The sequence below is a fragment of the Hoplias malabaricus genome, unplaced genomic scaffold, assembly GCF_029633855.1.
Source record: "Hoplias malabaricus isolate fHopMal1 unplaced genomic scaffold, fHopMal1.hap1 scaffold_177, whole genome shotgun sequence".
Classification (NCBI taxonomy): domain Eukaryota; kingdom Metazoa; phylum Chordata; class Actinopteri; order Characiformes; family Erythrinidae; genus Hoplias; species Hoplias malabaricus.
The window spans coordinates 22,911-49,823 of NW_027100822.1; the positions used below are offsets into that span (position 1 = coordinate 22,911).

Here is a 26,913-nt window from a genome sequence, read left to right on the forward strand (position 1 = left end):
ACTGACAACAGTGCCCCCTAATGACCATCAGCCAGTGACAGATGCTATAAATAATGTATTTTGAAATATGTGTTTAAAAATCATATGGTTATTAAATCATTTTATATTGCGATATATATTGATACTAAATTATTGTCCAACTCTGATTTATATTTAATGCATGTCACTTGAGTTTCCCCTGTGGGGATTATAAATAACACGTGAGCTGTTACTGACAACAGTATTCGAGTGTTCCAGGCCTGTGCAGGTACAGCAGCTTTCCCCTGATAGAAGAAATCCGCAGTGTTTTTAGAGGAAACAGGTTAAAAAGGTGCTGATCTAAAGGGCTGCTGCATCAGAGCAAAGCAGTGACTGGAGCTTTACACCAAACTTTACACTCCTGGCATCGGCTCACACCAGAATTCAGCACTTAAAATGGAGTGCAGACACAGACACAACACAAAAAGCCACAAAACAATACACTCCCTCCCTCACTTCTCTCCCCTCAGGTTTGTTTCTCAGCAAAGTGAGATGATCCAAGGCTGAATGAATGAGACTCTCCACTTTCTCTGCCTTTTAAACATCTCAGTTTTCTCTCCGTCAGCCCACACCCGGAAACAGTAACCGGGAGCAGCAACAGGGCCGTACAAGGAAAAACAAAGAGATTTGAGGGAAAGGTAAACAAACGGTGTGCTGCTCTCTGCAGAAAACGAAAACTCATCCAATAACTCACAGGGTCCCTGACCACATCTACTTCACAACTGACTGTAATTAGGGAAATTCACAGTCAAGTCTAATCTTAAAGAAGCCGTGATGCAGAGCAGTGCCTAAAAATGGTTTTGACTCCAAATGGCAATACAGCACCAAAAGAGTGGAGAAGCAAATAAACAAAACAGTGTTTGTAAATGTTAAAGTCTGTCTTCTGAATATCTCTCATAACGTATTGGGAATCGATGATGAAAATAATCATCTGGGACAGCCAATCAGAATAAAGCAGGTGAAGAGAGGGCGGGGCTTCTGTGACAGACCTGATACTCATGACAGGACTCCTCTTTCTAAAGAGCTAGTAAATTATAGGTTGTGAATTCAGGCATTTTTTACTAAACCGTATTTTATCTTTCATATAACATTATCTTTGTAGTATACCATCAGTGCTCTGTAGAACCTCACAACACTGGTTCTCAAAACACAGTATTGATCATCGTACTTTTTGGGGAAGATTAAGAAACTATGAAATCAATGTTTATTTAGCATTTTACATACTGTTCAACATTGAATCCAAACACAGGACTACTTCTGCTCTCCTTATGAGGAAACATGCGGTAGTGCAGTGTTAACTACTACTGCAGTACTGTGAGACTTGCAGCCTGCTCCAGAGGTGGGAGGTACGTCTGCTACGGCAGCCGACACGAAGAGAGGTAAACGTGGAGGCGAGAATGTCAGCGGTTGCTTCCAAATTGCTCCTGAAGTCATTTTTCAGACACAAATTGCACACTGCTTAAACAGCTTGAGCACAAAGCTCCTTCGTGTTTGAAAGATGGGAGAGTAAAAAGCAGTAAACAGCTTTCTCAGGGACTTTTTGTCAGCACAGCGTGAACTGAAATAATACTAAAATAAAAATAACCGAACCCCAGGTGTATAAATTATAGTCTGTGGGCCTTTTCTCATGTGTGACCCACATTACAGACCCATTCCCGCTCTGGAACACGAGGGAAACCGATGGCAACAAAGGAGAACGTTTCCAGCTTTGCAGCAAACGTAATGTTTTTGCATTTCGCCGACTCTGAGGACCATGAAACTGATTCACTCAACAGGAAAAAGAACGCACAAACAAACAAACAACTTGTTTAAATCTCAAACGTGACCATGATTCATTTTTATTTAAATTAGCTATTTTATTTAAGCAACTATTTACACAGCAGCATTTCCTTTTATTTCTGCTCGCTCTATATCCTTATACTGGAGCCAGAAGGGGAGTAATATTTTAACCCATAAGACCCTAATGATGACGTGTGTGTGAGGTTTGGAGAGTTCCCTACACAGCTTTATCTTCATCTTAAATAACGACGTCCCTAAGTGACATTCACGGAACGTCCTGGATGTAGTCACGTGAGCGTTTGTTAACGTTTGTCCACGTTTACAGAATGACGGTGTGCTCTGTGAGGACATAGAGTCCGTACAAACGCTTATTTTAAAAGTATGTTTTTGTTTCTAAAAGCTGTTTCTCAACATTTTTACCATTTTAAAAGCTTTCTTCACCTGCTCCTGTGTCACATTCCACACTCTGACCCCAGATCAGGAACAAAACGTTCAAACACAAGTTACAAAATGGTTGTTAAATGGTTTGTTTCTTTCTCATAAATCGGCTTCATGGTGAAGTGATGGGTTTAAAGTATTACAGTAAATTTAGTGCATACTCAATAATAGGTTTATTGTATTTTATTCTAACATTTAAAGACGTTAACGTCATAAACAGTCCTGCTTGGCTTGGATTGATGGCTGTGGACGTTTATTTGGCCGTGTTTACAACTTTCCCTCTGTGACAGTCTCACAGGAACATTCCTTCTGAGCGACTGAGAGGCGGTGGAAGAGCTGAACTCACCTTGTACCCAGTGCCAGCGCAGCATATGCCCAGCGCCATCGCTGCCCCACAACGGACGTGAGGATTATAACTTTCAGACAGAAGAGACACCACACTCGGACACTGCTCTGGAGTCCTGCACAAATAAAAAACACACACAACAAACATTATAATTACACCAATAAAATGTACACAGATATCATTCATTATTATAAAATCAATGTGTGAAACATAAAATGTGTTATTAATAATAAAAACGAAAGTCAGCTTCTCCCTGGTTTTGGTTCCTGTTATTTTTAAACATGTTTAAATATTTTTAATTGTAAATTTGCACTTATTTGGTGTTCATTTCATACCATTTTTTTAAACAAATGTTTTTATTCAACATTAATGTTGCTGACTACATTAAAATTAACAGTAAGCATTGTGTGCACAGTAATAAAACACTGCACCAAAAAAAACTCCCTCTCAAGGCTCTGTTTCCTCATCAGATTTTCCTGGCTCTCGTCAAAGCTGAAGCAAGAAAGAGCCTCTTCACGAGTTCTTTTGAAACTCAACTCGAATACCTTTTACCAGCTCTCCTAAGTCGAGGCAGATGTGTCAAGAAAGTTTCTTTAAACAATTTACACAAGGTGATTATGGCCCTCCCTGCACTGGGAGAAGAGGGGGGAGGAGGAGAAATGGCTGTAGATGAAGATTAACACGAGTGAACACGGTCTATTACCAGCCCACGATTTACTAAAGCACCAGGGTTCCTCGAGTCTAATAACACTAAACGTCTTCTGAGAGAATAAAAATGTGAAAATTACTTAAGTACTTCATGCCTGAAGATTAATATTAAACATTAATTACATTCCATTCCATTCTTCATTAAATGTAACAAACTTTTGTTGGGTTTATTTACAAAGCTGTTGAGAATAATCCTTATTCCTCTCCACCGAGGGTCTTCGTTTAGGGCTGAAAGGTTTGGTGACTGATATAAGACCGCGTGTCTATTCCGTATTTGCTTTACTGCTAAACAGTGTGTCATTAGGGTGAATTTGATTGTGATTTGGACGTTTATCAGTTTTAAATATTAGCTCAGGCTATTACAGGTTTTTAAAACATGGCAATGTGGGTGATTTTGGATACATGTTCCATAAAGAGAGTCACCTGGCACAGATCAACAGTGTGGTAATAACTGCACAATAACTACACAAGAAAGAAAAGAAAAAAGAGTAACGTCTGAAGGTGTGTTTCCCTAAAATCCAGCTGAGATGTAGCCCCTAGCAATACAAAGACAAACAAACACTGAACTGAACTCCGAATGCCTGAACTGTGCTCTAAAGCGATGACCACTTTGTGTTCGATGTCCTTTTAAGTCTCCATTGTGCTGTGTGAGCAATTTAAAAACAGCCTGAGCACTTTTAAATGACCATCCACCGATGGAATGGCAGACTAAGAACTCCAATCTCATAAAAAAACTAAATCCAAAACAGCCTCCTCATGACGACTCGTCCAAAACTCCCATCTCCCGAAAACGTCTCATTAATCAAAGCCCCCAAAAGTGCAATGGCTCACTGAAAGTTAAGGGACTCTCTTATTATTTATTTTAAATAATGCTTGAATTGATTTGACACCACAAAAAGAAACCAAAAAAGTTTCTCTGCCCATTTTAAATTATAAAAGGACTAAGTATTTTATTTAAAGCATACTAAAATTTATTTTTGCCGGTAAGATTAAAGAGCCACGGGCCCATGCTATAATAAAACAAAAGCCCACTGATGGGCTGTCGCTGTGATGGCAGATTTTTAGTTTGGTTGCCAAATCCTCTCAGCCACCTCACACTTATCTAGGACAAGTATAGTGCCAGAAATTAAAGGCGTAATGATTTCAGTACAGATAAAACATTAGTGTATAAAAATGTAACTGCGCGGTTGAGAAATCTCACATCTTCGTGTCTAATGAGCACCTTCTATCCACTATGTATCTGTGTTCAGTGTAAAATAAGAGCTCTGTAGTACCAAGGCAGTAAGGGATAATATAAAAATGACCTCAGAATCCTACACTGTATCAAACCTGAAGATGCATTTTTATCCCCCAACAAGCCAAATAATCCAGCTAAACATCGTATACCAGAACACAACGGCGAAAAAGGCATGTTTACGAAGCAGTCACTGCTACTGTTGTAATGATTAAACTAAACACAAAGACCACAAATAAGTTTTGACTAATGGAGATGAGGTGCTTGGAATATAAACTACCGACTGATGCACTAAATGTTTCTGTCCTTTCTTCTGTTTTTCAGCCAAACCCAAAGTCTTGAACGATTTATCTTGGCAGAAGTGAAATATTGGGGCCCACATGGTGAAAAGTGTTGTATAAACTTGGATTTTTACAAGTTTTGCTGAGAACAAGAGAACACCATCTCGATCGCACAAACAGAGGGACCAGCCAAGCCGAAAACCCTGCTAAATTCAACCTCATAACCGTAAAAGCTAAAACTTTATGCCAGAGTAAGAGGGTAACAAAGTGCTTACACTCATTTTAGGCTTAAAGACTGAACACAATTTGGAAACGCTGTCATAAAGCAAAAGCTAAAGTCCTTCCCACAAATGTAAGAATTTATTTGTGAATAAATCTATTTGGGTTCCCCATAACCCTATATTTTCATGCTACCTTATAACAAGCAGTTGTTTGTGTTGTGTGTGTTCAAGGATCAGCACTCAAACTGGGGACTTTGTTTGTTTGCTTCATTAAATAAGAATATTTGAAAATATCTAAGAATTAAAATCTACGGTAATATAAAAATGAAATAAAATATACTTTATTTCTGTCGCGAAAAAGCTTCGTCCTTGGAGCCGTCTTGACACCCTAATTCCTTAATTAGTCTCAAAACCAGGTAACATTCAAAATTTTGACAGCTGGAAAAATCTTTCCCATAAAGGTATTAGCCTTAAAGTCCAAGACTATTACATCAGCTTTTTCCTTTAAAGCGTCAGCCTGAGAATGTCAGAGTCCAGGACTGCTTCTTCTAAATTTGAGAGGACGACGAGGGCACGGAAGAACGGACGTGCGTTCATCTGACTGATGAGGACATTTACAGAGAGATTAACTTGTCCGAAAAGCAGAAAAGAATGAAGCTGCGGTATAAACCCTTTCAATGGTAAGATCATCTGCTCCGTCTCAAAGACACTTATTCCGAGGTGCTACCTTGGTCGAGATAACCAGGACGTTTCAGAAGGGCTTTCTCATGTTACTCTGCAAACAATGCCATAGTCCAGAGCTCCTCAGATCCATATCTGGAACTTTTCAAGAAAGAAGAGAGGGGAGAAAAGAGAACAAAAAAAAAAAAAATCTTCCTCCAGTTCATAAGGCTGTTTTGGTCTGCTTTGACTTTTTTTCCCCCCTCTTCTGAACATTCATAAACAAAAGAGGGAGGCTGACACACTCCAGGAGTCGCAGCTCAAAGCTCCTTTTACCAGACGCAACGGCAAGAACGAACAAACAAAAGGAAGTCCCGAGCCCACGAGTTATGTTCCCGTTTGAAGAAAGTGGAGAAATAAGATATTAACACTCGAGTACACAAGAAGTATGAAGGAATGCTCCAGCTTGGAAAGGAATGGGGGTTTGCACTAGGGCTGGATAATTTACATTTAATTACCAAAATAATACTTAATTAAGACTTGCAATAACGACATGTTGAGTTTCCATTAATAATCATTTACTTCACAGATTCAAAAACATCAAGAAACCTCAAAAACAATGTTATATATAACCTACATGTATATGTATACGTATATGTAAATGAGCATCAATGGGGAAACACTTGAGAGAGAGAGAAGAAAACAAAAGCCCCAAAAACACACAGCGAACACCACAGTCCCAGTTTCCGTCTGTAAAACACACCACCAAATTCAAAGTAGAGTCAGACTTTATTTTGAAGCCAAGCATAAACATCTTAAAGGCATAGCCCTTCAGCTGCGTGGCAAGGTGGGTAACAGATGTGTCCTAGCCTGAGAAGAAGAACACGTTGTGCTGTGTGTGTGTTTAAATGATATGGAAGATGTAAGAAGAGTGCCCTTAGTTATAATTAGAGTCAGACACCACCACCTGGACAGAGACATGGTCTACGTAGCCACCAAGAACCAGGAGGACGTTTGGGCATCTATAAAAGCGTCTTGATTAAGTTCTTTATTAAAATACAGTTATAGCCTCTTCCACACAAGAGTTTGTACAGAGAGGGGGGCATCGTCATGAAGAATAAAATCACTTTTTAATGGGGATCATTATTATACATTTATACTCATCTCAGAGTGTTTATAGAAGAAAAGGAGAAAGACAAAAATAATTAATTTACAGTGGATGTTTGCGGGTGATGTATTTCAATTACTAAAAGTAACTAAGTGGGGAAAATAATTAATGAATTCCCTCACTCCCTCATTCCTTTAGGAGAAGCAGGAGAAAGATGATGCAGCAAACACTGGGTTTCTGAAGATGACACCTTGGGGTTTAGGGAGAAGAGAGCGTAAAGCAAACACTCCAACTCCGTTAATAACTCATCCATTTGTGCGACTGCCCCAGGGCTGAGGCGCGAGCTCAGTGACAAACATAAACAGTAGGTTTGCTGTGCTGAAGGAAATTACCTCCCAGAACTGCTGGAACCAATCCAGCATCGACACACTCGCTCGTTTTCTCCCACCCTGACTCACCATACAGCCAAGAGAGAGAGTCAGAGAGAGGCGGCGAGCGGACAAGTACAGAACCAGAGACTGAGACAAAATGAGAAGGATAGTGTAGAGGTAGGTGATGCGAAGCAGGACTGGGGATTCTTCCAATCCGTCAGGACTAAAAGGAAACACTTCAACACCTCCAAAAAAAAAAAAAAAAAAAAAAAGGCAGAACTGAGAGAACAACTGGCTCTCTTCCCGACAAACGGCTCCAAATATTGTTTTCTGTTTTAATTCTTACATTTTTTTTCTGTGCTCACTTATAAAAACGTGGGAGGCAGCAAACTGAGCTGCTTTTCTGCATTCACAAGTTGTGAAGGAAAAGAAGAAAATATCACAGAAGAGGAACAATGTTCACAGAGGACACTGCTCTGGGTGCGAGTTGAAGGTAAGCTCAAAAAACTAATGCTCTGGCTTTAAATCAAGACGTGAATCTCTCATCTGTTCGACTTGCAACCGATGCAACATCTAGAACTGCTTGAATAAATCATTTAAATGACAAAGATAAGGAAAAAGAGCATAAACATTCAAGTGACTAACTTAGGGTGGTTATTATCTCGTCTAATGCACGACCGAACACATACAAATCATTACCTTCTTTAGAAGTAAGTGAATATCTAGTTTATTTCAAAAGAACAGTGTGCATCAACTTTGTGAGGCATGTAAACAAACATGTATTTATCAAGTTTCCAAATGCAATTTCTTTCAAATTCCTTTCACTCTTGCACCACTTTTTAATTGATGTTAAATTGTGTAAATGTTGTATGCAAAGAGACCGCACAATACATTCAATCAAAACCATTAACACCCTAATAACATTAAGGCAAAACCAGTCAAAGTGTAATTTAGAAACCTGATTGTGCCATCTGTTCTGATTGATTAAATTTCATTAAAACGTGAAATGGCGGACTTTATGAGCAAACAGTGATTACAGCCGATAGCCACTTCCTTGTCTAATTACTTCTCTGTGGTCTAGAACTAATGCCGCTAATGAGCGCAGGGGAAAATCTGATATCATTTGTAATGATGAACGTCAATTTGAACAGAGATAGGGAGCACTGATGGAAGGGGTCAGAGTTACACGGGTTCTGTTTGGTGTTTGCAGCTTTATTTCGTGGAGTCGGACGAGAAGAAGTTGAGGATATGCCAGATGAGTCTGTGAATGTATTGAGCACCTGGCTGGACGTGCCTGTTCCGGATTACGCTGAGGGTCAAAGAATACGAAACTACGTAGACCTACGTTCTGGTTGGAGTACTTATGGTTTGTTGTTAATTGTACCTCGGATGGGTTCACAGCTCTGGTGAGCTGCATCTGCCTCCAGTCCAACTTTACTCAACTCCCGCCCCAATGTGACAATGCTGGCGAAGCCCCAGGAAAAAGCCAAAGCACGACTTCTCACAGCTCGGCCGTGCGCGGCAGCATGGCCCAGCTCAACGGCACCGCGACGGAACACAACTGCAGTTTTCCGCACTTGGACCCGAAGGATCTCCACTGGGCTTCGTTGCTCATCATCATCGTCATCATCCCCACCATCGGCGGCAACATCCTGGTCATCCTGGCCGTCTCGCTGGAGCGCAAGCTTCAAAACGCCACCAACTACTTCCTCATGTCTCTGGCTGTGGCGGACCTGCTGGTGGGTCTGCTGGTGATGCCCATTGCCCTGGTGACTGTGCTCTTCAGTAAGTGACCCTCCAACCATCTTCACTTTAGCTTATTTGCAACGTTTACGTTTTAACAGCACAATCTATGTGGCTAGACTTCTTTTTTTCTACATTAAAAGTGAACATTGTGACCTGTTTTGACTTGTTTGCTCTCAGACGTATGCGTTATATAGATTTATTCAAGTGAAAGCATTATTCCATTCATCACCAACTGCTGAATGACAACAAACAGCCCAACCGTTACGACAACTAATTAAGCTGTACTTCAACTTTTAAGTTAGACTTGTTATAGACTTAGATATAGAAATATTATTTGGGACATTCTCCTTTCCCATGACACAAAACTAAAATGAGTTAAGATCTTAACTGTAGTTCCTTAGAACTATAGATAACACACCTACACAAATAAAACCTTTTATAAATGTGCAAATGACAGCCCTACGCCTATACAGCTGTGCTCAGAGCTAACGCCGTCCTCTCTGCCAGCTTGGTATTCAGCTCCAGTGCCACCAATCTCCAGCCGCTCCATTACTCCTCATTAATTAGATTACACAGGGTTCAGTGCCACAACATGTGCCTCGACTCGTTTGTGCATGTTTGGAATTAGCTCTTACACCAGGCTTTGGAAAAGCAAGCCTTTTAACTGTATAGGAACCATATGGGCTGTTCAGTGTGTGGAAACACAATCCTGCTTCAAACTGATGAGAGATACTTGTGTCAGAAACTTATTCATTAGCTCAAACTTGTCAATTAGCTAAGAAAAAAAAAACAGATGACAATGGAGCCACACAGCTGACAATAATCTCTGTCCATTAAGAAAATGGCATGACACACAAAAGCATAAAAGCCTTTGAAAGACTGTCAGCAATTTATCAAAGTTATTTAAGCAAAGAAAACAATTCCTACAGGGACCCAAATTGGGTAACAAAAGTAATTTGAAAAAAGGAGAAGCACCGGCGCTTAGAGAATATGTCAAGTGTACTCAGTAGTTAAATGGGGTTTGGGAGCGAATGGCCAAATGGAGCTAGAAATTTACCAGAAGACAGGAACTCTCACGGCTAATTAAATCATATTACCGGGACAGAGAGGGAAGGATGATAGATGGATTTTGAGTGCAGTGACTGGTCATTTATCATCCTTGAGGGGACACTGTGAAACTGCTGGGGTAGTGTTTATATCAGTCTGGGAGCATGGTGATCATTACTTGAGTGTAATATATGAATAAATGTGGGGGGAGTATGAATAATTTTTTTTCCAGAACAACCCAATAATCTAGAGATATTTCCCAATTTTTCCACAGCTTCCTAGGATTTCAACTTTATTAAAGGTCTACATTTCGGCATACATCCTCTTAAGACAAACTGTGAGGTGAAGTCTTGCTGACGGAGTAGGGGGCTAACATTTCTAAGTCAATGTCCACATCTGTTAAACAGGTGAACGCAGGACTTACTGTCAACACCCTGAAAAACTAAACGGTTCAGTGTCAGGGTAAAATGTTGTCTGACCACAGAGCAAACCTAGACTGAGCTTCGTTTGCTATAAAATGACACGACCAGGTCTTAAAAGGCAAGACGACCTTCTCAGAAAATAAAGAATTACAAATGTACTCATCAAGGATTACGACGATTTTTATATTCTTCTCAGGAAACGAGAGATTATAGAGGAGGAGTGAAACATCTTTTAGTTTCTCTTTTGAAGGAAAGTGGGGACAACATTACTGACAAAACATCAAAATCGCTGGTGGCATATTTTCATTACTCTCAAAAGGAGAGAAAAGCCGTAACCAAAGACATTAAAAATAGGACACATCTGTAATATTTTATTCACAAACTGTGTCCGGACCAACAGATCCTAACCTTCCAATGCAACAGTCATCTGTGATCCTTCACTCTTCAAAAATATCCCCATCACCTAACATCTTGTGTGTTATGAAGTTGGGTTTTTGATGCAGTAGATGAGGTGAAAATAGCAATTAACACAGTCTGGAGATGAGCCCCAAAGTATTTTTCTCTTTGTTAAATACATGCTAGTTACAGCAGAAGGTTACAACTTTCCAGTCCACGCAGTGAACTTTAAAATAACGGAATGAGCAAAAATCACTGAGAATGTGTTATATTCAAAACACAACTGACCTGTAACTCAAATCTCACTTACAGGAGTTTGTAGACATTATTTTAAGCTGAAGTTGGCACAGTGTGGGCTAAAGTAAACACAAGAAACACACTACTGCATTTCAGGGGTTTTCTATCAGCCAGACGTGCAATATAAATAATTCATTTGCTTCTTGATGGGCCAAGGTGGCAAAAAAACCAAGCTCAACTGCACATTTCAAAATCAGGATTACTGTGTGATTTTTCTTAATAGCACAAGATATAAACTTCAGCACAGAAACTGGTTTAAAAACTAGAAACGCAAGCCTCCAAAACTCAGTGTGGTTTGGTTCTGGTTCAGTCAAGATAAGACATGTGCAGACAAAGTCTAACTGTACATTTTGTCCCAAAAGAATGCTTTTGACAAAGGCTATGTTACGAGTAAAACCATAGATCTACAGTTTACAGCAGCACAAATACGTGGGGGGTGGGGGTAAACAAAGAGGCTTAGGTGACACGCAACTGATCATAACTTCTAAACATAACTCTCAGTTCAGCAAAACATCACAGCACTGTGTTCAACGGTTTCTGATTTAAGACGTACCTAATGAGATTGGAAAGTAGGAAAAAAAAATATATTTGTACCATGTTTTGCTTCTCCTAGACTGCAAATATGGAAGCAGTTATGAGAACAAAAGCCAATCCTGCACTGTTTACTTGTTTAAACTCCTCTGAAAGACCAACATCCCCAAAACAATCAAGGTCTAAGGGTGGGATCTTATGTCAGAAAATGTACTAGGACAAATTGCAGCGATACTGCCATCATTTGCCGAGTAGAATTGGCTCAAGTTTATCTTTCAGATTAAAAAAAAATAACCTGGGATAAAGAGTAATTGATGAGAAGGGTATATGGAATATGAAAGGGTACTTCAGTAGAGAAGATGAGAGACTCTTGGAATGAAACTCAACTTAAAGCAAAGCAATAATGAGGCTTAAATATAAAGTCATCCAGGGCCAAAAAAAAAAGTTCTCCCTATATTTCAAATAGATATATTAGTTTAACCGATGGACTGATCATATCTCTTGGTTTCAGACGCAGCATGGCCCCTGCCAGAGTTCTTGTGCCCAATCTGGCTCTTCCTGGACGTCTTATTCTCCACAGCTTCCATCATGCACCTGTGTGCCATCTCCTTAGACCGCTACATCGCCATCAAGAAACCCATCCAGCACAGTCAGTACAAATCTCGAGCCAAAGCAATGGCCAAAATTGCACTGGTCTGGCTGATATCTATAGGTAAGCTGTTAAAGTGGGACTGGGAAAAAAAAATAGCATTTAACAAGCTATTTCCCATTTTTATTTAGTCTCGTGAGGCACTGCAAGGCACCCCGCAGGCTCATTGGTTGTGTTTTTGTCCAACAAATTTATACCACTACAACAGCCAGCATGCATTAAACAGTTATTATAAAAATCTCTAAAACTGATAAAGAAATCCTGAGTAATCCTGGGTTTCCTAGAGTTCACATAAATTATCTGTTGTTCTGCATTAGCACCTTCTTCCTTAATCACCCAACACTCCAACAACACAATTAAGCGTGTGGCTGGGATGTAGTGTACACATGTGGATAAGAAATTTCCCAACCTTTCTTGCTTGCTCTATTCTCTCCAGCTTGCCTGCCTTGCTGAAATGTTTATTCAAAGGAACAACTGGTCAATTTCCTTGCTCTTATCTGATCATATTCTAGCTTGTTCTCCAGAAGACAACTGTGTGCCACTTTCAAGTATCTGACACCAGGTTGTAGTGCATGAGCTGTTGTTTATTTTGTTATCCCCAGGAATACTATACCTGCCAAGGAGATATGTTACTTCACTATCTTTGTTTCTAATAAAACTCCCTCGTAATAAACTCAAAGCCAAGAGCTAGGGCAGGCATCGAGCTGGTGTATCATTTCCTCAGTAGGGCTTTCCCCTTCTTGTTTCCATAAAATGTACTTTAACCTCCCTGGAGATCTATGATCATGGACTGGCACGGTGATATAAACAAATGACTGACCATTAAGGATCCTGGGCCTGTCTCACGAAATATGTCCAACTTAGACAGGATTCATATGTTTCAGCTTTACAAAGCCAAAGCAAACCATGGTCAATTTCTATTCTTCTTTTTCTAGCTTGACATACATCTTCAAGAAAGAGCAACAAAACTTAGATTTTACTGGCTTAACAAGAACTCTTACAACGTGATACAGATCACTGTCCTCAGGTATACGTAGCCATCGAGAAATTGTAGGTAATCATTCAGGTCGTGCTGCAAATTAGGTGGAAGCTTAGCCATGCTTTAGAGCCTTGAAAGGAAGGCCCTGTGCAGTCTTTTCGGTTCTGAACCTGCACACGATGTTCCTGCTTGTTCCCCAGGCACGAAATAACATATTCTGCCTTTTGACAAAGCAATATTACTGAGCAAAACCAGACAACGGTAGCTAAAGTTATGGAAGCTCCTCAAGCCAAGGTTAGTGGAAGAGTCCGCAAGCTCAAGATCTACAGCCACTGTCATAACTGCTTTTTCAGCGATAAATGGTTCGTTTACTGGCTGTAAGTGTTTTATTTTACAGAACCATGCAGTGCAGAACTTGCTGTGTCAAGTACAGAAACCAAGTGAGCTGTGGCGCCACATTTTTTAAATTGTTGCTCATCTTGATCACTTCTTGACCGTCTTCCTCTGTTCTGACAGGTATCGCCATACCCATACCCATCAAAGGACTGAACAGCTCCAATCATCCCAACAACATAACGTTCAACTACAACTGCACCTGCCTGCTGACGCTAGAGAGCTTTGGGGAATTTAAAGTATTTGGCTCTCTGGCAGCTTTCTTCATCCCCCTTATGATAATGATGATCATCTACCTGCTGACAATCCAAGTGCTGCGTAAGAAAGCCTATCTCCTCAGGTCCAGGGTCTCTCAGCGCTTTAACAGACCCACTGTGTCTACGGTCTTCCAAAGAGAGCAGACAATTCCCTCTTCTCCGGAGAAACACTCCATGCTGGACGGAATAAAAAAGGACCAAGTACCGAGCCCTGTGTACCCCGTCACCGGTGATGAGGTTCCTATTCGGAGAATGTCCACATTAGGAAAGAGATCCATGCAAAACCTGAGCAACGAACAGCGGGCTTCGAAGGTCCTGGGGATTGTTTTCATGCTGTTTGTTGTGATGTGGTGTCCGTTCTTCATTACCAACGTCACCTCGGTGCTCTGCGAGAGCTGTGACAACAAGTTAGTGGAGAGACTTTTGGACATCTTTGTATGGGTGGGTTACATCTCGTCAGGGGTGAACCCTCTGGTCTACACGCTCTTCAACAAGACTTTCAGGCAGGCTTTTACACGATACATCATGTGCAACTTTGGCAGTAGGAAAGCTCACAAAATACAATGTAGAAACTTGACCAGACTCTCGTTCCACTCCTCCATGGCAGAGAACTCCAAAATGTTTATGAAGAATGGGATGAAGAATGGCATCAGCCCTGTGAGCTACCAGAGCCCCCTGAGAAGACATCCAACACATCTTCAGCCTTCTGCTAGCGTCAGACTGGACACCCTTCTTCTCACAGAAAACGAGGATTGTAAACCTGACGAGAGTGTCAGCTACGTATAGGTTGGACATAATAAATTGAGAACTTTCTTCAGGGAAAGCAGAAAGCTGTGTAACTGTATGAAGAGCATGAGGTTTGACTCATTACAACAAAATGGAATAACACATATTTATTGCCCTGTGGTGGATTTTATGAGTCCACAATCCATGGAAATTCAAACAAGGCCAAAGAAAGCAATGCAATCAATCTGGAATGGGAAGAATGAATGGCAAAACTGTGTGTTGTGCCAAATGACCAAACTGAACAGTGTATGCATGTTATTCACAACACTGTTGGTTAGCAGGGCTCTGCCATGTCACCAAAATTGGAGGGCTCCTTATGCATGATGAACGCACTTAAATGGCACCAATTTTTACACCAAAAGGTTTAAAACATCTCTGTTAAAGTGAACAGAGGGTTGAAAGGGAAATTTTTGTGATTGTATTTAAGAGAGTATTTGTTTTGTCCAAGGTCACCTTCTCAAATGTTATCAATATGCAAAGCTGTTTGTAGATACTGACCGAGATGAGAAGTCCACACAAACCTTTGTCAAATAAAACATGTCAGATATAAAGGCCATTGCTTTCATTCAATTAATTCAACCTTAATAATGTATTTCTGAGTTAAGAAGTGTTTTTGAAATGTCTGGACATGTAAAAAACTAAATAAATGTCACAAATATGCTTTAAAATAAAGCAAAAACCTTGAAAGCACTACCTAAAAATACTAAACACAAATAATCCAAACACATACTTTCACAGATCATCACATCATCTGTACACAGAGAATCCTAGTCCGTCTGGAACTACAGACTGTTTCCCTAAATAGAAACCCAATAGCTGAAAGACTACCATGATCTATATAACATCCCATGCACCGGCAAGCTCCAACTCTTAGGAGAAGACACAAGTGAATTGTTACGGCTCTGGAGGCTCTGTAAACACAGGAAGGATTTACATGGGCTCTAGCTTACAACCAATTGATCATGCAAATATCATATGGCCTTTTTAGGGCTTTAAATAGTTCCCACAGTTCCTTTACTTGGCCCAGGACTCTTCACGGACAAATGAAGGTTAAATTCACTCCTGAAGAAAATGTACTGCCTCGTCGATGCAAAGAGGCAAATTCCAGAGTCAAATTTATGCCACTTAAAAAAACTAGTAACAGTGTTAACTGATAGTGGAATGTGTTAGGATCTCCTTAAAATAAAAAAAATTGAAAACAAACTAATCCATACCTCCATTCATTCTACTTCAAATAATGCACAATAATTCTAAATTAGTATTTGGCTAATAATTTAAAGCCTGTTACGTTAAAAAACTTCAAATTAACATGTAATGCAGGCAGAAGGGTCAGTAACTTGAAATATAGTAAACCTATAGTATCTTGTATAATCTATGTTAAAGTTATAGAGAGGATCGTTTTAAAGGTAAAAGAAATGAATCCAAATCACGCACAAACTCTGCATGTATGTATTTCTGTATCATCTGAGTTGGGTCTATAGATTTCAACATGTTTGCCCAGTAGAAATAGTTAACAAAGCACTTCTGTAAGCTGTTCTACGAGGGCATCTGCTAAATGCTATAAAAGTATGTGTAAAATGTCATGTGGACGAGCATAAGATCATGAGAAAATTTCTGGTCTATAACAAAAGCTGCAGGCAAAAAGTAGACGGAACTAGATCTCATAAATCTGAACGGCCAGAAGGACACGGGCTAAAGCTTCTTGCCATCAATCAACGCATGCGGTGAATGAAGGAGAAACACTGATGCAAACAATTCTCAAACAGCTCAATTTTTTGTTTGAAATTTTTGGAATTTGTTTCTCCAAATATATGTTTTATCCACAATTAGCTACATTCCTGGACTCAGACGGTACTGAATAACATTTTAACAGTATAAACAGTATAACTCGAGTACTTTTTAAATAGCTTGTGCCAGTATTGGTAAAATGTTACAAGATGTTTCAGGAAACACATGCTGTTGTATTGACAAAAGGCCCTTAAACTAAACTGACAGACATTTGATCCATTTATAACATTTTTACAAAAGCACTATTCTTAAGTAATAAAGATTATTTAACAGAAGTCTTGTCACTGTAATATCTCAATTACAATTTTTTAAAAAGGCAATCAATTGGTTGGCTCTAGGCAGAGCGCTGAAATCAAAAATTACACTGAAACAGTAAACCACCACATAGCAACAACTCATACAGTCAGAGCAGAACCATCCTCAGCCTTGGAATCAATCAGATCAGACGTGTTAAGAAAAGTCAGCATGGCTCTCAATCCGTTTACTTCAGAAAAGATCTCTGGTTTCCACCAACAGTGGGATTTGTAAAGAGACAAAAAAAAACCCTGACATGAAGTCTCAAAAACATTTGACGTGCCGGTTAAGGGCTGCGAAGCAAACGTCTGTGGGCAGAGACCCACTAACAATAAAGCACGGAAAAGCCATCTCCATTAAAAGTATGGGCGGAAAGGATCAATCTCGGTGTTTCTTTTGGAGGTATTAACGTGAGGGAGGGTGGGTGAAGTCAACCGCTAGCAACATCCATTTGAAAAGATACTCCAAACACATTTGGAAAATATTCCAGAAGAATGGATGGAATCTAGCCTTTGTGTATACATGTGCAGGCAGATTAATCAGGCTTAGCTGGGGAAAGATTCTGGGACAGCACTGACAGACAAGGGCTGTCCAACAAAAAAAACCAAACACGATCTTAAACTTGTCCAAATTAAGCGAATGGCCTATTTTGTCCCGCGGGGGCCACAACATCCCACGTTACTATGCTGCACCTTCAAAACGACATTATAGCCATCAACCAAAACAGTGGAAGGAATTAGAAAACAGAAGCGGCTGAAAGGGAAAGGCTTCTCTCTCGGTTGTTAGCTGGTATTTTGTACAAGTTCAAAGCTGCTTTAAGATTTAGTTAATTGCTGGCTGCAGGCTCAGAGCTCTGGCTTCAGGAACATTTTGCAAAGACCAAGGTCAAATACGTGTGTGATTTGATTCGATGTGATTTTTGTCTCTGCTGTCAATGTTAATTGTTTGATGCTAAAATAAACCAACTCTCAAACCAGAGAATTTTAAAGTTCCTTCAGGAAAAAGAGCTACATACAATTACTGATGCCACACTACAATTGCTGCATATTTCAATATAGTCTCTGTGGAAAACGTCAGCTAAGTAAGCATTACTTGGGTGGGAAAGTGACGAGACGGTACCTGAACATGATGAACCCAATGGACTCAACAGCAGCTCTACGCACGTCATCATTCACGTCACTCACCTGTATTAAAAAAACAAAACAAAACAAAAAAATTAACCACAGAGTGATCTCCATTCATTAAGAAAACAAAACAGCAGCTATTTTCTGTGTGTGGTGGCTTCTGATAATTATTTTCCCAGATAATTCAGAATAAACTACTAACGGTATAAAGAACTAATTTATTTTGTTTAATTGACATCTGCTGTTCTAAACTGTCTAAACAATCCGTGTTTGTTTACAGTTTGTTGTGAGCATCCTGAACAATCACAGCTCCAGATGAGTGTCTGTTTTTAATAAACAAGGATGGGCTTTGGTCAAAATAACTCTCTCAGATCAATCTTTAATCACTCCATTATTGATTTCCCCCTGCGTTTATTTTGAGGTATAAAATTATAATTTAAAATCTAGGTTATCCATAGCATGGAGCGTTAGCAACAAACAAACCTCAGGACCGCTCTAAGCTCTGACTGAACATGAAGAGGCTGCCACCTGCAGGGAAAGAGGAGTTCAACAAAAGATGTATTTTTCCCTTCATATGTCTTCAGTTCGGTGGCTAATACACATCCTCTCAGCAAAGGAACTCAAAACCTAAACTAAAGCAAGGGCTTGGGTGAAACGGCAAGAATATCTCACAGTGCTTAAAGCAATCTTCACCACACACACACTATACGGCACAGAACTATTTTCTGGGTGTGTGGTGAGTTTGAACAGACACAGGAAGATAATATTAGTATCGATATAAAAAGTTTCAGTGATACTCAATCCTCATTATAACAAAGTAAACAAACCACCATCGCCTGACACTTCCTCTCTTTAAAGGGGACTCCGTGAGCGTTCAGGTATGTGCCTGTATAATGTGAGAAAGAGAAGACGTACGGCCACATGCAGCAGGCGTCTGATGGCCTTATTATTCCCCGAGCCGCAGTATGCCATGCCCACTGTGTACATTCCTGAGCGCCGGAGGATAGGGTCCTGAAAAGAAGCAGAGTATCAGTACGCAGACAACGGCAAAGCACACAATACATCACCAGCTCAACCACAGGGGAGAGGTGTCTAATGACTCCTCAGCAGTGAAACTGCCTTTTAGGATAAAGACACAGACGCCAAAATGAATGAAGAGAGAGCAAGAGTGAGAGAGAGAAAGAAAGAAAGAAAAAGAGGAGAGAAAGAAATAAAAAAAGAGAATGAGAGAGGCAAAAAGAAATAGAGAGAAAAAAAGAGAGGAGAGACAGAAAGAGACAAAAAGAAAGAGAGGAAAAAAGAAAGACAAAGAAATAAAGAGAAAAAAGAGATAAAGAAAAAAAGAATGACAAAAAGAAATAAAGAGAAAAAAGAGAAATAGGAAAAGAGAATGAGAGACAAAGAAATAAAGAAATAGAAAAGAGAAAGTGAGAAAGAAAGAGACATAGAAAGAAATAAAGAGAGAAGAAAAAGAGAGAGAGAGAGAACCGTGGATTGAAGGATTAATAATAAAACTCTATTCCCCACTTCAACACCCACAATCCAAAAAGATCAGAATTCACTCAGAGAACTGTGTAAATCAGTATTTTCCTCACCTTGTCCCTGCAGAGGCTCTCGATGAGAGCGTCTGCCTCCTCCATCCTGCCGTACATCACCAGCGCGATGCCCACGGCCAAACCTCGCAGGATCTTCTCATGCTGAGTTTCCTGAGCATATCCCACCATGTCCTCAATCGCCTGAGCGGACTTAGAACCCAGCATCACAAGACCAAGAGCCAGACCAGCAGCCTCTCCTGTGTATGCGCGCACACACACACACACACACACACACACACACACGGTCAAAATAAAATACAGACTCAATTATTAATATCTAAACGAGTTTTAAGAGCAGATCTAGAGGGATTACTGTGGTTTTGCAGCACCAGTAAATTATAAAGTTATATAATAGTCAAGTAATAAATCTGTTTACATTTTTCCATTTTAAATTTAAGAAAATGACTATTTATAGCTGAATGATAAGTTTTTAAATAGGATTCAGGAGATGATTAACCCTTAGATTATTTATTTTAACATCCAAAAAATGATGGATTTAACGTTAGAAGATGATTGAAAAATAATACAATGTGCAAAATACCTCCTCTCGAGCACAAATAGAAATGTATTATTCCCTAAACCTTTGGACCCCCCCCCAATCAAGATACAAGTCAGAAAGTGTTAAATAAAACATAATAAGAGGAGGTCCTAGATCATAAGTCGGGGGAAAACTTCCTGTGTGTGGTAACTTGCCTGTAACAGCATCATCTTGATAGAGGTTGGATTTAAGCAGGTCGTACACGTCCTGGCGAGCGCTGCCCAAGGCAGCCAGCCCGAGACCAAGGGCACCACCGTGACGAACAATCTGCACGAGACAAGGAAAACATGTAAAGTACATACAGCACTTGTGAATTAAGAGGTACTGTAGTTTTTGTAAAAGCAGCTTGGATACTCACATCATTGCTGGCGTTCTTCAGCTGACTGAGGAGGTAATCAATAATGTCCCCTCCGTGGTTGGCATGGATCAGACCCAGGGCATAAAGACCACCTCCTTCCTGATAGGCCGAGCCAGGGGAGGTGTCTTTGGGCAGGTAAGTGGCCATCAGCTGCAGGGCCTCTTTCTCATGTCCCTAGAAATCAAAGCATAAAAGAGCAGTGCTCAGTTTACCAGCAACTTTCTACATTTACAGGACACAACACGAAAGGAAAATACAATAATCTATTCACCCTGTGAATGACCCCGAGACTCGCTGTGGCTGTGAACTTTGCCCAGTTTGTAGCCCTCGCAAGCCATTCCAGGTTTTCCCTAAAAAAAGAAAGAAAACATGTCTCTCTTTTCCATTTGACTGTCTCTGAAAATCAATGTTTACTCAAAAGAAATGACAGCGAGCTTTTAGAACAACACAGGTGGGGTTACCTGAGAAACTGGTCACTCGTGGTCCCCGTGTGCATGAAAGAGTTTGCTATGACCGTTGCTGTGTGGCATACTGAATTTCGTACTGCGTCCTAAACAAAGAGGATACACACGATGTGAACAATACTCCTTCAGGTACAACACACGTTTATAGCAACTGTGGTGCAGGGGGGAAGTGGTGACTGTGATTTCCCACCATCTATTTTAACATGATCACACACGTGAAAATGTGTAGATTTACTGGGGGTGTGGGCAACAACCAACCAACCAATACCACTTTAAAAAGAGTGCGAGTGTCCGAGTGACACTGCTCCACTCTCAAACACTGCAGCGGGAATCTCTCACCTTTGTGTTTTTGAGGATCATTAAGTCTGTGTTGTTGTTTCGAATGAGGAACTGTAGGTGGAGCTCAATCGCCATTTCGCCGCTCAGGATCTTGATCATTTTTGAGTTCTGGTCTTTTGGCTCCTCCTTCTTTTGAGAGAAGAGGAAAAACATTCAGTATGGAAACGGTGAGCAGGTAGAACTCGACTATGTAAACACTGACGTTTCACACATCTACATACAATTTTAACTGTAACTGAGGAGTACTATAAACAGAAGTGTGAGTACTTTCAGGAATAATTACCCCTTCTGCAGCCTTTCCAGCAGGAGAACTGCCAGCCTTGTCATCCGTCTCCATGGCTTCACTAAAATAACAGCATTCACAGTGTGAACAACCAGAGGAAAACACTGTTGTCATAAACCAAGATGAAAATTGTAATGAGAAACAACACATTTTTATAGCTATTGCACAGCTGCTAAGGGGCACTAAAAACACACATCATGCGTTCACTGTCAATGAGCAACAGGAGACTAAGTAATCATGAAATAAAGCAGGGTGCCAACACTGCAGGTCTGCCAGTCCCGTTAAAACACAAATAATCAAGTCAAACACCCTAGACCGACTACACCGACAATCAGAGGAATTCTTACCAAAACGTGTGGGGAGTACTTCCAAAACACACAGAACATTGGCAGGTCAAAATCAGAGGCATTAGCCCAAGTGCCAAAGGTACAACTGATTGGGAGTGTAGTTTTCCTATGAGATATCACAAATAAGGACCACCCCGCTTTATAACAGCGTTTTTATGTGAGGTCAAACTCACGTGTAAATGCACAGAAGATATCAACAACAGGGGCCTACAATGTGTCTTTTTCTGCACCTTTTAAATGGCACTGCCTGCTCCATTCCATTTCATGGTGCTTTGTTACTTCACAGTAAACTACAGAAAACTGATGTTTAAATCAAACTCCTCAGAAATGATTAGCTTCACTGGCTATGAAGCTATTTGTGTATCGCCCTCTGTCCACACACACGGACTCTGTAAACCTCCAGGTCATTTCCTGGGCTTTGAACTAGTTCCTGTGCAGGAAAACTTTGACGTACGGTTCACAATCCAACCGAGTCAGTTTCCGTTCGTTTATAAGCACCGTCAGGATTAAAGTGTTTGTGTGGAAGAGTTTTAACAGACTGTATCCCATGAGCACCTGTCTTTGTCCTGAACTGGTACGGTGCCTGTGTTGGTAGAGCCGGGGACTGCAGGGATGGGAGTGCCGACGGTGCGCAGGTTCTGGATCACAGACGACAGGAACTGCTGACTAGCGCTTTCATACAGATCAAAACATATCTGATACGCCATCAGCAGGTTATCCTCCTTCACCAGCTTCTCCAGGATATCACTCACTGCTTGAGGATCATCCAGAAATATGAGGCACTACAGAGGAGAGATGGAGGAATCAGTGATGGATGCTGAATGAATAAAGTAATCACACGTCGGAAAAAGCATCTAAAAGTTGTAATATTAAATAGTGTGTTAATGTGGAGGTCGGCCTCTTACCTGGCAAACGTTGATAAAGTCAGGCTTCTCTAGGTTCATGTAAAGCTTGACAAGGACACGGAGAACCTCGTTACGGAACTTCTTGTTCTGCATCAGGGTCATGCAGATCTTCAGGCTGTAGGCCAGCAGTCCACTCAGATCGCTCTGTTAAAAGAGAGCAGACATGAATCTTTGCTGCTGTAGTTGGAAAACGTTATCAGATTTATTCTATAAAATGTCACTCGTTCCGTAAAGACACGGTGTGTTACAACTGACCAGTACCAGCAAAGTCACCAATGTTTGTTGTTGACTGAATTACGGTAAACAACAGAACAATAAACAACAACATAAAGTAACAAAGAGCTCCCCACCGACTCGCGGATGGTCTTCTCGAAGACGTCCAGGCGCCTGGTCTCCAGAGCGATGCCGATGGCCTGTTTGTATTTGTGGTCATCGAGGCAGCGCTGGAACATTTTATTCACGATTCCCTCAAGACGAGGATCGACGCTCTTCTTCTCCTCCTCCTCCGGCAGCTCAGCGTTCTCCACACGCAGCTTGGTGTAATGATCAATACATTTGGCTGTTTGGGAAGAAAGGAGGAGATTCAGAGCAGATTGTTGTGGGTTGCCAGGTACAGTGCCCACCAGCTCCTCACTATAACAGCTCATGGACCACAGCTTTAAGCTAAAACTTAACTCCGCAAATGAAAGAGGAAGGAAACAGGGCTCTTACCAATAATGGTCTCCACGTACTCTGAATCATCAGTGACGTTGAAAAGATCTCCAGCTCCCAGAGCGTAATTCAGGGACTCATCAAAGGCCCCGAGGTGGTAAAACACCTTTGAAGCCACCAGGGCGGCGAACTCCCTGCTGCGGAACGTCTCGTCCTCATACAGGACCTCACTGCCGAAACAGAAACACAAGAGCTGTAAACAACCAGAGAACCTTTTGTATCTGGTACTGGATTTAACTTTTCATGACTCATGAAGCCTGCAGACTGTGTAATCACTCTCTGATTACCGCTCGGACCGGGACCAACCTGGTACAGATGGAGAGACGTGGTCCTGATGGTGTATCTTCTCTAAGTTAAACACAAGTTACAAAGGCGAATACCACTCCAGCCCTTTCCAAAGGCAGTGGATGGAGCTATATCCCTATAGTCTATACCCCTCTAACACATGATTGGCACTGGGCCTGATGACCTTATTAAACTTAGACTTTATTAAATCAATGCTTTTCTAATCGTGGCACATGAAAGTGGCGTGATACCCCTCTGCCCACAAACCCCATCTACATCACTGTACACGGGGTTAATATTTGGAAATGTTATGATGGTAAGATAAAATATGATACTACTCAACAACACTGGATACTTTGGGAAGCATAGTGAAATGTATACGTCGAAAGGCCACGTCTTAAAATAAAATAAGATATATTTTATTGTCCCCTAGGGACAACTACACATAGCTACAATTGCAGTGTTGCAAATCCAGTGTTGCCTTAATTATACTCAAACACAGCATGTCCAAACCACAGACGCTGTGTTTCTCTTTGGTACGAGCTGCTGGAGTCGCTCGGTCGGCCTCTGTGTTTAGGTTCTCCTCCATGTGGCGGATAGGGGGCAGAATCATGTGACTACAGCTTGGTAACGTGGTTTTAAAGAGACAGTACATGAACACACAGTGGGGACATAAAAAAAATAATATATATATATAAAAACAACGGTTAAAAATAATTAATATAATCGATTTAGACAAGATTATGTCAATTCGAAGTTCTGAATGTCGATTTCGATTAATTTTTAATGTATTGCCCAGCCCTGGTAAACATTCTTGTATTTTTATAATCCCTAGAATGAATAAATATTGGCTGATTATCTCTGATAGCGTCAAATATCAAAACAAATCAAGACACCAACACCCCTCAGATCCAAAGTCAAGACCCCTGTTTTAATACGTAAACATTTCCCTTTTACGCAGAGACAGACATGACTTACATTTTATCCACAGACTCTGAGATCTCAGCCCAGAAGTCATTGACGATGGAGTTCAGTTTGTGGAGTGCAAACTCCTACCGAAAAAAACAGACAAGCACGATTAAAGCATGAATACACACAAAATACACACAAATATATTCACTCAAGCTTGGAACAGTTGGTGGAGCCAGGTTTAACCATCTCCATTATATCCGCTTTAATGCTCTTATAACTCTATGGGAAATAAAGCTGTGTGTAAACAGAAGGATACCTTCAGCTGAGGCTCGTCCTCGTCCAGGAGGGATATGATACCAGCTGCACAAACAAAAACATCAGCTTTAACACACACCGGATGGTTATTAACAATACACATGTACATTATAAAACCTCAGAGGGCACATAAAATAAACGAAATATGTAAATGCTTAAATAAGCAGTGCTCTGGGTGTTGAGACCTGAACTGCAAGCACTGATCAGCCATTACATTAAAGCCAACTGTATCCATGTGGAGACCCCACTCGTGCCACCCATCGAGGCCTCAGAAGGTGGTCTCTGACATAAAGACATTGGCACCAGACAAAGACAGTCCTGTTTCTCCAGCACGTCCTAGAGACCCTACAGAGGCACGGAGCATCACCCTGCTGAAAGAGGCAATGCTGTTAGTGAACACCACAGCTGTGAAGGGCGGGCTTGGTCTGCAGTGTCCACGTGAAGACCAGGACCCAAAGTTCCCCAGCAGAACATCTCCCTGAGCAGCACACTGCCTCCGCCAGCTCGTCTTCTTCCCATAGCGCACACGGGGACGTCTCATTCACAGGTCAGCGCCGTCCACATGACGGACAAGGGTATGTGATCAATCAGACGAGAGAGACCCCCTATTTCCACTGCTCCAGGGTCCAGTTCTGATGTTCATGTGCCCAGTGTAGGCACTTGTGGTGGTGGACAGGGGTCAGCAGTGACACACAGACTGGTCAGGAGCTATGTAGCCCCTCCATCAGTGAAGCTTCGGCACCCAGGACCCTGTTGTCAGTCACCGATCACCTTTCCTGGGTCCACTTTTGGCAGGTACTGACCACCACACACCGAGAACACCCCACGAGACCTGAGGTCTGGAGACGCTCTGAACAAAACATTAACACTATTCCCTTCACTTGTCAATTCACTGGTTCTATTCTTGTGGCTGACGGATAAAGTGATGTTAAGAATAGAATAAAACAAGACAAACCAGGTTTGATTTAAAGGAATATTACTCTGTTGTTACACTCAACTTGTTTTGTATTATATATTAATAATCAGTTTGCTTTATTTAGGTTGAAAACCCTAATTTTAAGAATCTTTGCCTGTTGCTATGTATATAATAAAACTATTTATATCCTTCTTTACGTTGTTTTTCCTGTCATTTCTTTGTTTATCATCTTATGTTAGCTTCTGGTTCGAATTGTCCGTTCCACCTTAAATGCTGCAGCAGCTACATTCTGCCGCCTGGCACCAGAACGTAACTGCCACACTATTTAAGGTGGAACGGACAGTTGTAATTAGAAGCTAAGTTCGCGAACAAGAAATCAAGTTAAAAATTATGTTAAACCAACCCATACCGCGTAAGAAGCCTATCTGACATATTTTAAACCTATCTAACATTAGCTCAGCTTGTATACTCTTAGTTAACATACAGAATTAACATACATTTAGTCTGTTTTAGCCCAAAACGCTAGGTTATTGTGTGTGACTCAGCTAAACGAGTCTCTAATCTCTTACCGGCTGAAGTAATCATCCTGTAGCCTGGGTATTCAATCACCTCTCGGAGAAAAGGAACACTGTAGAACGGTTAACGGAGACGCGATGGTGAAAACGAATAAAAAATAGGCAAAAGAAGAAGCACTGAATCAGTAAATGTATGTGACCCGCAGATCCGCCGAAAGGCGCTTCTCTGTAACGACGCCAAAGAGTCTTCACCAAACCGAGAGTCTCTACTGAGAGATATTTCCCAGGCCGTGTCACGTGGTGTTTTGTGGTATTTTATAGTATTAATGTATGTCTTATTTTATTACAAGATTATAATATGGCTGTTTAAGGTTGAGAGAGTTCCCTAATTTCTTTCTTGGATTTAAAACTTACAAACAATACCACAAGTCAGCACACTTTAGCAGGGCCCCCATGAGTTGAACATGGGCTCTGTTTTGCATTGGTACATGAGGTAGATATATGTGGGACCCTGGTGGGCTGCTTGTTTCAGATAAATAATGGCAGTCCAGTAATAT

The 26,913-nt window shown here is 40.9% G+C and overlaps 2 protein-coding genes across 2 annotated transcripts in view; one reads left to right on the forward strand and one right to left on the reverse strand.

Annotated features, from left to right (window-relative positions):
• LOC136681734 (26S proteasome non-ATPase regulatory subunit 1) overlaps window positions 1-26,581 on the reverse strand; it is a 39,371-nt gene extending 12,790 nt beyond the window's left edge. The window contains exons 1-17 of the mRNA XM_066658711.1: window positions 26,411-26,581; window positions 24,927-24,970; window positions 24,677-24,750; window positions 23,414-23,583; window positions 23,053-23,261; window positions 22,703-22,846; window positions 22,353-22,579; window positions 21,451-21,511; window positions 21,168-21,296; window positions 20,826-20,914; window positions 20,636-20,714; window positions 20,365-20,538; window positions 20,162-20,273; window positions 19,469-19,665; window positions 18,789-18,884; window positions 17,869-17,933; window positions 2,582-2,696 (exon numbers count right to left, since the gene is read on the reverse strand). Of these exons, the coding sequence (XP_066514808.1) occupies window positions 2,582-2,696; window positions 17,869-17,933; window positions 18,789-18,884; window positions 19,469-19,665; window positions 20,162-20,273; window positions 20,365-20,538; window positions 20,636-20,714; window positions 20,826-20,914; window positions 21,168-21,296; window positions 21,451-21,511; window positions 22,353-22,579; window positions 22,703-22,846; window positions 23,053-23,261; window positions 23,414-23,583; window positions 24,677-24,750; window positions 24,927-24,970; window positions 26,411-26,426 (2,001 nt within the window). The 5' untranslated portion in view covers window positions 26,427-26,581. The remainder of the gene's footprint in view (window positions 1-2,581; window positions 2,697-17,868; window positions 17,934-18,788; window positions 18,885-19,468; window positions 19,666-20,161; window positions 20,274-20,364; window positions 20,539-20,635; window positions 20,715-20,825; window positions 20,915-21,167; window positions 21,297-21,450; window positions 21,512-22,352; window positions 22,580-22,702; window positions 22,847-23,052; window positions 23,262-23,413; window positions 23,584-24,676; window positions 24,751-24,926; window positions 24,971-26,410) is intronic.
• LOC136681735 (5-hydroxytryptamine receptor 2B-like) lies at window positions 7,208-15,214 on the forward strand. Its single transcript, XM_066658712.1, is given in 5 exon segments — window positions 7,208-7,657; window positions 8,375-8,647; window positions 8,650-8,949; window positions 12,115-12,315; window positions 13,748-15,214. Coding segments are annotated over 4 exon segments (1,443 nt in total). The 5' UTR covers window positions 7,208-7,657; window positions 8,375-8,625; the 3' UTR covers window positions 14,668-15,214.
• Window positions 26,582-26,913: the final 332 nt, after the last annotated feature.